This window comes from Lepidochelys olivacea, assembly GCF_965140295.1.
Source record: "Lepidochelys olivacea isolate rLepOli2 genome assembly, chromosome: 1".
Taxonomy (NCBI): Eukaryota; Metazoa; Chordata; order Testudines; family Cheloniidae; genus Lepidochelys; species Lepidochelys olivacea.
The window spans coordinates 220052323-220067480 of record NC_140411.1 but is presented as its reverse complement, the minus strand read 5'-3'; the positions used below and the strand labels follow the sequence as shown (position 1 = coordinate 220067480).

At 41.3% G+C, this 15158-nt stretch overlaps 1 protein-coding gene across 5 annotated transcripts in view; it reads right to left on the bottom strand.

The window, feature by feature from the left end:
* TSPAN9 (tetraspanin 9) overlaps positions 1-15158 on the bottom strand; it is a 262785-nt gene that overhangs the window by 27584 nt on the left and 220043 nt on the right. Inside the window, exon 1 of one of the 5 annotated variants that reach the window (XM_084623654.1) lies at positions 14101-14232. The exons of the other annotated variants lie outside the window; for them this stretch is intronic. Coding sequence (XP_084479780.1) covers positions 14101-14217 — 117 coding nt within the window. The 5' untranslated portion in view covers positions 14218-14232. Of the gene's footprint in view, positions 1-14100; positions 14233-15158 lie in introns of those variants that run through there. 5 annotated transcript variants of the gene reach the window in all.

The following is a 15158-nucleotide window of genomic DNA, read 5'->3' as shown; positions in this document are numbered from 1 at the left end:
AGCCTATATAAGAAAAAGCCCCAAATATCTGGACTGTCCCTATAAAATCGGGACATCTGGTCACCCTACCAAAGGTTCAGTGCCCTAGGAGAGTTTAGCAATTTATCAGACAAGATGGGAAATCTTATGTCCTGTCATTAACACACACAAAAATCACATTCAGTTCTCCAGAATTTGAATTTTACAACAGTTGCATTATGACAGTGTTTATTATTAAAGGCCTTTGAAACTAGAACCACGTAGTGCCACCGTGCAAATACATCTGGGCACACAACATCTTTTGTTGCTTTTTCCAAGTTGTATATTTATGTATTCCATTCAACATTGGTGCTTGTGTCTGAATCATTACTGCTTATAAAGTATGTTTCCTCTTCCTTACTGATGTGCACATTCTACTATATTAACTGAGGTAAGTTTATTGTCCATTGTCATATGTACTAAACAATTCAGCCTTCACAGTTATACCTTCACCAAATCTAGGCACCTCCATTAGTCATGTGTTATTAATTTGTCTCTTTCTTCCCAAGCCAATCCTCCTGATGCCTCTTTATCCTTTTTGTTTCTATTCATCACAGCTGCTTAATGCTTCTGTATTTTTTAAAATTATATATGTGTGTCAGATGAGACACCAGCCTACATTTCTAATCCCAGACCAGTCTACAAACTTGAGAAAGAAACTTTATGGCAGAAAAGACATTACCAGTCTCCCATGGTTTAAGATACTCTATTGAAGGTATACTGTGGTGCATTCCCAAGAATGCAGTTGAGTATCCCAAGCAATCAGCACTTTCCATAGACTCAAAAGAAATTAGCAGTGGCTTAAACTAAATTCTACAAACCACTGACTTCCCTCTTTGCCCTCAGCCATTTGGAGGCATCTCTGAGTCAAGATTCAGGGCTTTAGAGTGAGAAAAATCCCTCTGCAAAGGCTGCTTATAAACCAACCACTGTATGTGTAAGAAACTGACAACAAGTTATGTAGAGAGACTGTTTATGTCAGCTATTTGTATCAGGCTTCTCTGTTATCTAGCCTCAGAGGGCTATCCAAACAATGTAGGCACTTTGATATTCCACATGTGAATTGAACAAAAGAAAGGGCCTGATTCTCCTCTGACTTCCACCGGTTTCACATAGTGTGACTCCACTGACTTCTAGTTTTACTCTAAGTGAAATCAGAATCTGGTCCAGAGACCAGAAAAGACTTTGTATTATCTACACCTTCCTGTTATTCCATACACACAAAGTAGGTAGCACTAGATACAACTAAAAGTTTCAATATTAAAATATTAAAAGATGAACAGAGGCATGACGTACAAAGTCAGGAAAAGAACCCACGTAGTTTGTCCTCAGCCCTATCAGCTGTATTACATATTGAAGTACAACTTTTTGTAAAATAAGGCAAAATGTTTTGGGGCTATGATCAATGTTTAAAGCAAAAATCAGTAACGGTACACAACTCCCATATTAAATCCTGCAGAGAAACGATAGCATTACAATTCACTGGCTAACCCCGACCCAGGTTTTCCTGTTGTGACATCCAAAACTCTACTGACGCTCTGTGGTACTTTGTAGTGTTCTAGACTTACTGCTTGGGAAAGTTCATCTCCTGAAGAGCTGGAGTGCTTCCCATTTTTCATAGATTCTCTGGCAAAGGCTCTTAGGTAAGGAGGTTATTAAATCCTCCCCCCATTGAAAGTGGACCCTCTACCTCTTGCTGCCTGTGAATAGTTGAACAACCTAAGGCAGATTTCAGAGTAACAGCCGTGTTAGTCTGTATTCGCAAAAAGAAAAGGAGTACTTGTGGCACCTTAGAGACTAACCAATTTATCTGAGCATAAGCTTTCGTGAGCTACAGCTCACTTCATCGGATGAAGTGAGCTGTAGCTGACGAAAGCTTATGCTCAGATAAATTGGTTTGTCTCTAAGGTGCCACAAGTACTCCTTTTCTTTTTGCTAAGACAGATGAAACCCTCTGTCTCCACTCCACTGGAAATGCTGCAGTGCAGAGACCACATTCCTTCAAAGGGGCAACCAATGAGGACAGCCGTTATTACACATGCGCCAGAAGAATGGAAGAGTCCAGGACAGCACCTATTCACAACAATGATTGGTGCTATAGGAATAAGACGAGATACAGAGGACAGTAGGGCTGAACTCCTCTGAGTACATCAAATCTTGTCCCTCCACTCCTGTCCAATAATCTTCAGTTGGAAGCTGAGAAAAATGGAGTTATGTTGCCCCAAATATAAAATAAGAAAGAAAATTCGGCAGAATTGTCCATGGGTGGATGGACATTTAAGTCAGGCTAGCCTCCCGTTCCTCCCCCCGGCCACCACAAAAATCGGTTGCATCAAATTGACACAAGAATGCTTAACAAAATATGGATGGTTTTGATGCAAGTTATCTTTGAGCCCTACTCCCAATAAGTCAGTTGCAAAATTTCTACTGACTTGTACAGAAGCAGGTCCTCAGAGTTTGCAGTTCATTGCTGGTATTATTTCAAATAACTCTGTGTATCAGAATATGTTATTTTCTTAAGCAGATGTAGTCTGTACATTGAAATACTGTACACATCAAGCTGTTTTCCTAATCTTTAGACAAAAGTATGGCTTTCATCAGAAGCAGTTTTCCTGGATATGCAAGGTCTATTTGGGATCCAGAAAGACGTGTCCATAAACACGAAATACTGTATTCATGTATGCATGTCAGGAATATTTAGAGTTTTATAGATATAGTTTAAATAAAGCAAACATTCTGATTCTAGATCAGAATTTTCTGACTGGTCATGATCTGAATATTCAGCAGACTAGCTGAATCAAGGTAGAACATACCCACAAAAATCAGACAAACACACAATAGACCAACTATGCAGTAGAGTATTTAATATAGAACTGATCCTGCTGGGTGTTGAGCACCCTTCTTACTCCCATTGTCTTGCACCTCACAGTTTTGGGCTCTATGAAAGTACTACTTAATGCTTGTATTCAAAGGACTGCATAGGGAACGATCAGCAAGGGATGATCTTAAAGGATTTAGGAAAATGCTTGTAGAAGAGAACTGTGTCATGGGGCTTCTCCCAATTCCAATGTCAACTTAAACTGAAATAGAAAGAGCTGAAGCCAAGAATAGCACATCATAAAATGAGGGGGAGGTTTCAATCACTGTCGTGTTTGTTCTTCATATGTTATTTTGTTTTGCATATACTGTGAAAAAACATTCTTGATGCCAGAAAGGTTATCAGCTAAACAAGAAGTTGCTATTGCTGGATAAGAGAGAAGAGAGGAGATGTTATCATGGGATCTGAAAACTTTTCGGTATTAGAAGAGATGGAGGCAGAAGAACTCTGAGAAATTTAGTATCACAATCTTAGCAATGATTACAACTCCAGCAGTTATTACTTACATGCACGCAAGATGCATGTATATTTATAGCCACAGGTCAGGGAAAACCCACTTGCTCTGGGGAGTGGGAATTTTGGAGGCATGAACAGACAGCAGACAAGTGAGGAGCAGAGCCTCAAGAGGAATGGAGGGAGGGGGAGTAGGAAACTGGAAGAGAGTAAGGCAGGGGAGGGGCAGAGTAAGCCACGAGATTTTTCTAGATGGGGATAGCAAAGAGGAGGTTATTGGGGGGAGGTGCAAGTGAATATAGCCTGTGGTGGGTAGTGCATGTGTGTGACTTTTCAGGAGCACAGCTTTCTTCTCACAGGCTAGTAGGAATTGAGTCAGTGTAGAAAAATCTTTCTGAGCCCCCTCTCTCAATTTAGTCTGCCTGGGATACACAATAGATGCTTTACCTCTAACGCCAAAACTGATCCTTCGTTAAAAGACAATCCATCACTAACAGACATTACGCAGTGTTGCATGCTGCCTCCACCCCCCAGAGGTGAACAGCAATTCTGCTGGCGCCGCTGGCAGGACAGCCTCCTGGCTCACTCTATTACATGGATATTCTGAAGCTCTTATGGGATAAAAATAATTCAGTTGGAAACTATTTGTGTGGCTACCTTGAGATACAAGGCTGGGTCTAGTGTTAAGGAGAGGAAACCTCCTCCTAATAGAGTCCAACTCTTTTCTAGACTTCCTGGACACAAATGAATCAGATATCAAGACAAACTGACATAAACATTCCCAGGAAAACATGAAAGGTGATGCCTTCCCCTGAACAAAGGCCTGTCGGGAAGAAGCTTCCCTAACCCAGAAGTTTCTTCCTCAAACTGTGCCACCAGCGGGGAATTCCAGATCTCGATCCTTCTGCAACACTCAGAATCACAGATCTCTGAAATGTTTCCACAGGTTCCCTAAGCATTCTCAACCCTGTGGCTCTGCCAGTGCTTCAGAAAATACTGGCAAAGATAACAAAGGACACGCCAGAGAGAAGCCTGCTTATCCTTCCCCTGTGTCTTTCCAGATCATGGTTCTAACCCATCCCTTCAGTCCTGAACTGAGAAAGCAAGACCTAAATGCCAACATCAATTCTGCTGTGATTATTACATGTTTCCTGTCAGGAAATCAAAATATAATTTGTTTTATTTTGTTTTTCCTGGTACAGACTGTAAAACTCCTCCACCCTTGGCTTGAGAAAATGTCTATCATAAGTTTATAAGGCAACCTGTGAAGACTCCCTTTGGTGCAAATTTTAAGGTACACCAACCTGATCATTTACAGGCACCATATGTGAAAAACAAGGGGAACTGATTCAACTGCTTTGCCCCGTGTAGTCATTTACCCCTGTGCAAGTGCTTAGTGCGTGTTCTATGCTACCATATCCAAATTCTCTGTTCATTCACACTTTTGCAAGCATTTTACATTCATTCCTCAAGGAGAAATAGCTATACCGTTTTTAAATTGACTAGACTTCAAATGGATGGTGTCCCTCTAATGTAAAGCTGAAAAATCCAACGATAATGCAAAAGGTGGTGGCTGAATGCTATAAGAATTTCCCACAGCCTATGTTCGTAACAATCTGTTCTTGCTTTCTGAATGTTCTCATCTAGCCAGTAAAGTGAAATAATTAATTATTAACTAAATCAAGGGAAATATCCCCTCCCCTCATATCTCTTCTGCACTTGGATTGATTTTGGTATACTTTGTAATTTTAGCTAAAAGCAGTTTCTTAATCTGATTTTAACCAAAAATGTCTTTTCATCAATAGATGAAGCTAATGAAAACAAGGATTATTAAAACATGCCAGCATAAGACAGACAAGTTTTAGGACAGCACATTAAACAGAAGAGTCCCCAATCCCATCTCTTTGCTCTGCTAGTCAAAATGAAACAGTTTCAAAATGCCAACCACTTGAGAGTTGCCAAATGCCAAGTCCTACATAACTGGCACTTCCTAATGTAACCAAGGCTCAGTGACTGGTTAAATGCCTTCTATTACTAAAGGCAGCAAGTGTCATAATAGGAGAAACTCACTGTCTAGTCTCTAGATTTCCTACTACATAAAGACACAGTGAGAGAAAAGCAGTATGTGTATTCTAAAAGAAAGAAAAATCTGTACTGCTTGAATACAAGTCTGGGCAAAATGCAAAGATAGCAAGATGGTCTAGGGCTAAAATGTTCCATATCACTATCAGATCAAAATAACATTTCCCATGTGTGAGGCTTTCTAGACCAAAAAGCAAACCTATACTTTGATCCTGAATGGCTTATGTTAGCTTAAATAAAACAATACAATACCAAAGAACAAAATTAAAGACTCCAAGAGAGAATACAATGTGTGTAACTCTCCACTGTAACATGCGCTATTATTGGCCTTCCATGTTTTTCAGCTATCCTTGCAGAGTTCACAGAAGCTTAAATTGTGATACACAAAAGACAAAACCCCACAATTGTTAAGGGATTTTCATAACCACACCATGTAAGTAGCCAAAACAGAACCCAACAGGTTTAGCCATAAACAAAGATATTATACAATGAAATCAGTTTTAAAGGTCACCTGCGAAAGAAAAACAATTCCCTCCCACTTTTTGCTATTTTGTGATGTATGATGGGGCAAGGTTCATGATTGTTTTTACACCCTTAAAAGTGCAGGTCTTGTTTACTGTTTTCCTTGGAAAACTATGGACCGCTGGAAGACTAGCAGGTTTAAGACAACAGATACCAAAGAAATGATATTTGATTAAATAAGAGGTAAAGTGATTTTTATTTTGACCGTTTAAAACTTACATTATTTTTTAACTCACATCCAACTCAAAAACCTAATAAACAGATGGAAGACCAGACTTCTGCTAAAGATTCAATACTCGACTCCTTCAACTAAGAGCTGAGAAAGCCCCTAATCCACATCTCTGACTCTTTGTGCATCTTAAATTAACAGTTGGGAAAAAGGCCACAAATCAATATTTCCATCTCTCTTCATGACACCTTTAAGCAACCTCTCAAGAAAACAACCTAACACCTCAGTTGTTCACTAGTCAAAAAAAAATTATACTGGAAAGTAGATGAGGATACTTTAAAGTTATCAATTTTGACAGGATGCTCTGTCACGGAGGAGAATGAGCTCTTTATTGCACATTTTTATTGCATAAGGTCTATAAAATCTTGACTGGTGTGGAGAAAGTGAATAAGGAAATGTTGTTTACTCCTTCATATAACACAAGAACTAGGGGGTCATCCAATGAAATTAATAGGCAGCAGGTTTAAAACAAACACAAGGAAGTACTTCTTCAGACAATACACAATCAACACGTGGAACTTATTGTCAGGGAATGTTGTGAAGGCCAAAACTACAACAGGGTTCAAAAATGGACTAGCCACATTCACAGAGAATAGGTCATAGAATCATAGAATATCAGGATTGGAAGGGACCTCAGGAGGTCATCTAGTCCAACCCCCTGCTCAAAGCAGGACCAATCCCCAATTTTTGCCCCAAATCCCTAAATGGCCCCCTCAAGGATTGAACTCACAACCCTGGGTTTAGCAGGCCAAACATGCGCCGAGTGTCGCTACGCTCTGTTGCCAGAAGCTGGCAGTGGATGATAGGGGATGGATCACTTGATTACCTGTTCTGTTCATTCCCTTTGAAGCACCTGGCATTGGCCACTGTCGGAATACAGGATACTGGGCTAGATGGACCATTGGTCTGACCCAGTATGGCCATGCTTATGCATTTCACTGTATCTAAAAAAGAGCTAGAGAAGACATAGCCATTCACAGCAAATAAGCCAGTTATGATCACAGGTGGCATTATATTGCACCACTCTTCCTTTCCATCATGAATTTAAGAACTCCAGAGGAAGGGTTTACAATATTTCTCTGTGTCTTGTTTAACTCTATTTCCATTTTGTTTGGAGAAATAATTAAGTGATAAGAATTTAATGAGAGAATGTCAAATAAAGCATTTTAAATCTGTGAGCAAAATTCCAACATCATATGAACCCACTTCAATCTGTACCCAAGTCAGCTGCCTTATCTGTCAAGCTATAAAAAGAAATTTTCACAAGGAAGAGAAATGCATGGAAAAAAAGTTCATGTTAAAAATGATCTAGCTGAGGGAAAGCCTGTGTGCTGTATTTAGTGAATGGAACAGAAACGTACTTGTCAATGGCATACAAAAATGCGACTACACATTTTCTTACCTACATAATGAGAATCAGATGGAGTTTACTCCACTTTTTGTTGTAAAAAATTATACTGATGATAAAGAGGAATGAAAATGTACACACTTTGTAGTTGTTTCCAAGCAAAAACTTCTTTAAATTTCCAATAGTGGCACAGACAGCTTTGGTGATTTCTAAAGGAGGCACTGTAATCTGGAAGATTTGGCCTGGGACTGGGAGTCAGGAGACCCAAAATCTAATCCCAGCTCTGTGCAAATCTGGGCAAATCCCTTAGCCTTAATGCTTTCTTAATAGTACTCTGCTTACCACACATGAAAGGACAGCGACAATTTATATTCGTCAAGTTTTTTTTGTCTGTGGATGGAAGGCACAGTATAAAATAGCAAAGCTACGTTATTAAAGGCCACACAGTTTTGTAGAGGTGGAGCTAGAATTAAAATTCAGATATGTCTGGCACTCAGCCCTTTGCTCAGTCCACTAGACCATGTAGCTTCTGTACAAATTGCTTGGCCGCTCTCTGTATTCTCTCTCTTGGAGTGACGCAACTATTTGAACAATGCTTGCTGATTACAAAAGTGTACAAAGACATGGGCTTTGAAAATGGTCCCTTACGGAGTTCACAGACAAGCAAGAGTTTCAAAAGCAATCTCAAATGCCTCCAAAATTAAACAAGTAGCCTTCCTAGAAACAGAGAAAGAAAGTACTTCAAAGGGCTAATGAAGAATCACATGCACCTAGATTTTCTGGCTCAAGCTGATTTTGAGATACAATGTCCCACATTAAAAAATAACCTTGCAAAAATTAAAATGTGAAACCTCTCTACTATCCAAAACTCCCATAAACTTTCTATCTAGTTAATCTCTACTTTGACCAAAAAACAAAAAAATAATCTGGTGGCAAGAGACCACAAAACAAGAGACAAACATCACTTGGATTGGAATGGTCTGGAACAGTGTGTTGGGAGGCAGTGGTCAGAATAACTTATAAAGGAAATTTAGTTACTACCATTACAATGGAGAGACTGCGAGGCCATTTCTCCATTTTGCTATGCCAGTTTTGTGCCAGTTTGATTCCACTGAAGTAAAAGGAGTCACACTGGAGTTAAACTGGTGTAATGGAGAAGAGGATCAAGCCCTATCTTTAGATAATACTTTGCAGCTGTTAATAGTATGCTTTTATGATATGAGTCTGTACAAAACCTACAAGTACTTCTAGCATTTGGATTCCCTGGCAATCCTTTAGGATTTCCCATCAATCTGAATGATGTGTACACAGTACAATAGTGATGTTCCCTACCCCCCCCCCCCCCAAAAAAAATAACGGCTATAGTTCCTATGGGAGTCCCAATCCTTGTACTGGTTCTAAAATTCCAGTTCCTCATCTGTCAGGTGGGGTAGTAATACTTCCCTACCTCCCTGAGATACTTTCATTCACAAAGAGAGAGGTGAAATATGTACAGTACCAGAGTAAATCAGGGGTAACTCCATTGAACAAAATGGAGCTGCCTCTGTGTAAAGTTAGAATGAGATAAGAATAGTCCATCTGTCTCTGGAAGCCCACATATTCACCCTTTTGTGTGCAGTGCTTGGGATTTCTGTATTTATATGGCACTGCTCTACATCATTCTAGCTCATCGCCCCTTGGGATCTATAGCATATATATTTCCAGATACAGTAGTTGCTGTTAAAGAGAAAGCATTTGCTAACAGTTATTATACAGAGGTAACTGAGATATGAGTGTTTCCCTACATTTAGAATGAGAAACAACTGTAGACAAATGATCACTTTTAATGGTAACCACTGAAGGTAAACTGAGGCATCAAGTGGTTAAATGCGTTGTCCAATTTCCCTCAAGAAATCAGTGGCAGAGCTAGGAAGTTACCCCAATACTCAGGACCCCCAGGCATCTGCTCTAACAAGTATGCATTTCTCTCTCAGATCTCACTGCCCCAGACTATGCACATAAAACAGGAAGAGTTCGTTACACCAGCCCTCAAATACCATACTGATTAGCTCCTTCTCTGACTTACAGCATGTCATTATTATTGCTTACAGTGATCTTCACATTAAAGACATGTTTCACCATGAAGATACTGTACTAATCGCATCACAAATCTCATCACACAATCTATACTAACAGCAACATGGTGGTGATAAATAATCCTGTACAGACCCAGAGAACTCAGTGTTTCTTCAGAGATAATGAATACATTAGCTAAGAAATTTTGCCTAGATAAATCTTTAGATAAGAACACAAGAGTGTTCTTAAGGAACAGGGAAAGACTGCTTCAGATTGAACCCAACATGGCAACGTTTATTAATTTGGTTGCTCCTGCTAATTGAGGCCTACATTTTCAGAAATGGCTTCTAAATGTTAGGTGTTCAATTTGAGACACTGAAGTCCTGATTTTCACCCACCATCCAGTTGTACAGAGGGCTGAAGTTGTGGGGGCTGCACACCTCTGAAAACCAGTGCCAGGTGGTTCAAATCCAGTGGCCAAAAAGTATGGCACCCAAAATTGACAGACACTTTTGGAGATTTTCCTTAAACGAGGAGGAAAATCATCACCAGGTGCTCTTGTCTTTCCCCTGTCCTGTCCTAATACCATATCCACGGTCTGAATGATCTCCTACTATTCCTCACATTCATCTCTCCTGTCCTTTTCTCTCTCTCTCCCACTTCAGATATAATATCTACCTTTCAAGCAGCATCACAAAAAGGGGAATCCAGATTTAAGGAGCTATACCACACTGATAATATGTCACACCCAGTGGTCCCTACCCTCTCATTTTCCTGTGGTATTTTCTTTTCAATCCTGTCTTGTGTTTCTATATTTTGGTCCATTTTGTCACAGATTATTATATTGTTCAGCACTGCCTCCCTTGGGCTCCTCCTGACACAGGGAGATTTCTCGTTGCTATAAAGCTGACATAGCTCATTTTACACACACACACAACCTCCACAGCCGGTAGCATGTCAAGGCGGGGATGGAATCTAACACTGTTGACTTCAGTGGAGCTACAGCTGATTGACACTTGTGAAAGTGAGAGGAACATCAGACCCACCATATTTAAAGCTCAGCCAGGCTGAACCTCTCATGAATTATAAATGCTAAAAGCATGAGTGCATGCTGCCCAGGAGTAGGAGCACACTGGAAATTATATCACTGCAGTGTGCTGTTTGAGGAGAATATCAGACATGGCAGAGTGCTATATAAATACTAATGATTACTACTACTGTTAGAAATATTGCCATAGCATATGTGCTTTATGACATTGCCTTGGAAAAACCTGGGAATTAAAAAAAAATCATTATAACCTAAATCTTTTTATACTGACTTATTTCCCCCACAATATGTGGCCAAGACTTTCAAAAATAGGAACCTTAGGCTAGAACCCTAAATCTATATTTAGACACCTTCCCAATTTTCAAAAGTGCCAAGGATTGAGCAGGTTTCAGAGTGGCAGTTCTTAAATGGTCTTAGTTTCTCTTTGGAAAAACACTTGATCAATTCTGGCTAATCTTGCTCTGTAACTCTCATGCTGACACCCTGAACTATTTTTCTTTTACTGTGTTTTCTTAATAAGAACAACCATCTTCTATTTTCAAGTTAGTAGTGATGCACAGCTGTACATTGTCTCCAAATATGGCAATTTTGCCAACCTTTCACCTGAGGTATGCACTGTTTACTGCTATGAAGACAACACATCTCTATTCTGACTGCTGAGGGCAGTTTGTGCACGTTTGTGGCAGTGCAATGGTGGACATTGGTGGTTGTGTTTAGGCTGCTTGTTTACGGTATAAAATGCTGATATTACTAAGCCCAGACAATGTGCCTGGCCCTGTACAAGACATAAAAGACAAAGACAATCTCTGCCTTGAAGAGTTAATAATCAGACAACCTCAGAGAAGGCAGAGGAAGCATAAGAGCAGCCAGCATCCATCCCTGAGAGCCTAAACAAAATCCAGATCCATCCTCAAAATCTTTTAGAATGGCAGCACAGTCATACACCCACTAAAAGAGGAGTTTAGATTGTGAAAACCTGACAGTGTCATTACCCTCAGTGATGCTACCCACCACTCTAAGACACATCAACCTCATAAGTACCAGAAGGACCGATCACTCATCCTAACCAATCCCATGTAGTAGCAGGATACCTTATGCAGACATTATGCTTTAATTTCCTTGATTGATTTTAATGGATTTCAAACAAAAGCTTCAATTGCTGGATTTAATCTGTACAGTGTAATCTTTTTACACAAAACTGCTTGTCATGATAAAATCATATCAAGCGACTCCTTCCCACACAGCATCTCAGGAGCGACTCTCCCCCCACACATGCACGCATGGGGACAAATGTATCTGGAAGGTACAAATAAAATCACAGTTGCAGTACGTGTGCTTCAAATCCTAGCATACATTAATTTAGAACACGACAGCTAAAATCACAGAAGTGTAAGATTGAAAGGGACTTCAGCAGGTCACCTAGGCCAGTTTCCTGCACTGTGGCAAGATTACGTATTATCTAGACCATCCCTGACAGGTGTTTGTCTAACCTGTTCTTAAATCCTCTACTGATGAAGAGTCTACAACCTCCCTAGGTAATCTGCTTAGGAAGTTTTTCCTAATGTGCAACCTATATCTCCCTTGCTGCAATTTAAGCCCATTGCTTCTTGTCTGTCCTCAGTGGATAAGGAGAACAATTTATCACTCTGCTCTTTATAACCATCAACGTACTTGATGACTTTTATATTCTCCCTCATCTTCTCTTCTCCAGAGAAAACAAATCCAATTTTTTCAATCTTCCTTCACAGGGCATGTATTTTAGACCTTTAGTCATTTGTGTTGCTCTTCTTTGGCCTTTCTCCAATTTGTCCACATCCTTCCCAAAGTGTGATACCCAGAACTAGACACAGTACTTCAGCTGAGATCTTAGCGCAGAGTAGAGTGGAAGAACTACTTCTCTTGTCTTGCTCACAACACTCCTGCTGATACATCCTAGAATGACTGCTTTTTGTGCAACCGTGTTACATTACTGACCCATATTTTGTTTGTGATCCACTGTAACCCCCAGATCCTTTTCTACAGTACTCCTTTCTAGGTGGTTATGTCCAAATTTGTGTGCGTGCAATTGATTATTCCTTTGTAAGTGTAGTACTTTGCATTTATCCTTATTGAATTTAATCCTATCTATTTCAGACCATTTCTCCGGTTTGTCAAGATCATTTTGAATTCTAATACTGTGCTTGAAAGTGCTTACAACCCCTCCCAGTTTGGTATTGTCCACTAACTTTATAAGTGTACTCTCTATGCCATTATCCAAATCATTTATGAAGATATCGAAGAGAACTGGACCCAGGACAGATCCCTGTGGGATTCCACTCCATATACCCTTCCAGCTTGACTGTGAACCATTGATAACTACTCTCTGAGTACAGTTCTCCACCAACTTGTGCATCCACATTATAGCAGGTTCACTTAGGCTGTATTTCCCTAGATTGCTTATGACAAGATCATGTGAGATGGTATCAAAAGCCTTACTAAAAAAGATTTATCACATCTGATGCTCCCACTCCCCCACCCCCTTTCACAAGGCTTGTTACCCTGTCAAAGAAGGATAGTACAGTAGAACCTCAGAGTTACGGACACCTCAGGAATTGAGGTTGTCCATAACTCTGAAGAAAGCACAATTCAGACTCCAGATCCAGCAGCTGACACTCCAGGCCGGGGGCAGGGGGATGTTTGTGTGTGTGTGTAAACAGTGCATCCCCCTCCCAGCGGGGGGAGGGGTGAAAGCGGTGCAGACCCCAGGGCTGTTACTCTGCTGGCTCCGGCTGCCTTGGCTGGTGTCAAGGTTCCTCCCCCACTCTGAACTCTAGGGTACAGATGTGGGGACCTGCATGAAAAACCTCCTAAGCTTATCCTTACCAGCTTAGGTTAAAACTTCCCCAAGGTACAAAATATTACCCCCGTTATCCTTGGAATGGCCGCTACCACCACCAAACTAATACTGGTTACTGGGGAAGAGCTGTTTGGACGCGTCCTTCCCCCCAAAATACTTCCCAAAACCTTGCACCCCACTTCCTGGACAAGGTTTGGTAAAAAGCCTCACCAATTTGCCTAGGTGACTACAGACCCAGACCCTTGGATCTTAAGAACAATGAACAATCCTCCCAACACTTGCACTCCCCCTTTCCTGGGAAATGTTGGATAAAAAGCCTCACCAATTTGCATAGGTGACCACAGACCCAAACCCTTGGATCTGAGAACAATGAAAAAGCATTCAGTGTTTTACAAGAAGACTTTTAATAAAAAATAGAAGTAAATAGAAATAAAGAAATCCCCCCTGTAAAATCAGGATGGTATATATCTTACAGGGTAATTAGATTCAAAAACATAGAGAACCCCTCTAGGCAAAACCTTAAGTTACAAAAAAGATACACAGACAGAAATAGTTATTCTATTCAGCACAATTCTTTTCTCAGCCATTTAAAGAAATCATAATCTAACACATACCTAGCTAGATTACTTACTAAAAGTTCTAAGACTCCATTCCTGTTCTGTCCCCGGCCAAGACGACTACAGACAGACACACAAACCCTTTGTTTCTCTCCCTCCTCCCAGCTTTTGAAAGTATCTTGTCTCCTCATTGGTCATTTTGGTCAGGTGCCAGCGAGGTTACCTTTAGCTTCTTAACCCTTTACAGGTGAGAGGAGCTTTCCCCTGGCCAGGAGGGATTTCAAAGGGGTTTACCCTTCCCTTTGTATTTATGACAGCTGGGGAAGGGGGGACAGGCAGCCCAGATGTGTCTACCTTTAAGATGCAATACAGGCACAGTACAGTATTTGCTGCTGCTTCTCTTTTTCCCCTCTCTCTCTGCTGCCTGTTTGGTTACTTCCGGTTTCACATGGTGTCCGGTTGACCGGTCAGTTCATAACTCTGGTGTTCGTATCTTTGAGGTTGGTTTGACATGATTTGTTCTTAAATAAGCTGTGACAGGTAAAATATGCCATATAAGCCTCACTGACTGTCGCAGAAGTAGATGTTCAGAGCCTCTCCTCAGCCACTCTAGCCTCCACCCAGACCAAACATCTCCCACCCCCCACCTCCTCACATTAAAGAAGTCCCAGGCTCATCTGTCTGTTTGTGGCCACACAGGTACATTACCCGACTTAAATCTAGCACAGGGGCGGGCAAACTTTTTGGCCTGAGGGCTGCATCGGGTTTCTGAAATTGTATGGAGGACAGGTTAGGGGAGGCTGTGCCTCCCCAAATAGCCAGGCATGTCACGGCCCCCGCCCCGCCCCAGCTTCTCTCCCCCTGATGGCCCCCCCAGGACTCCTGCCCCATCCAACCGCCCCGTTCCCTGATAGCCCCCCAGGGACCCCTGCCCCATCCAGCCCCCTCTGCCCTGGGTCCCCTGACCGCTCCTGGACCTCCCGCCCCTAACTGCCCCCCACTGCCTCATCCAACCCCCCCTCTCCTTCCTGACTATCCCCCCCGGGACCCCTGCCTCATCCAACCACCCCTTCTCCCTGACTGCCCCCGGACCAGTTGCCCCTAACTGCCTCCTGCCCCTAACTGCCCCCCC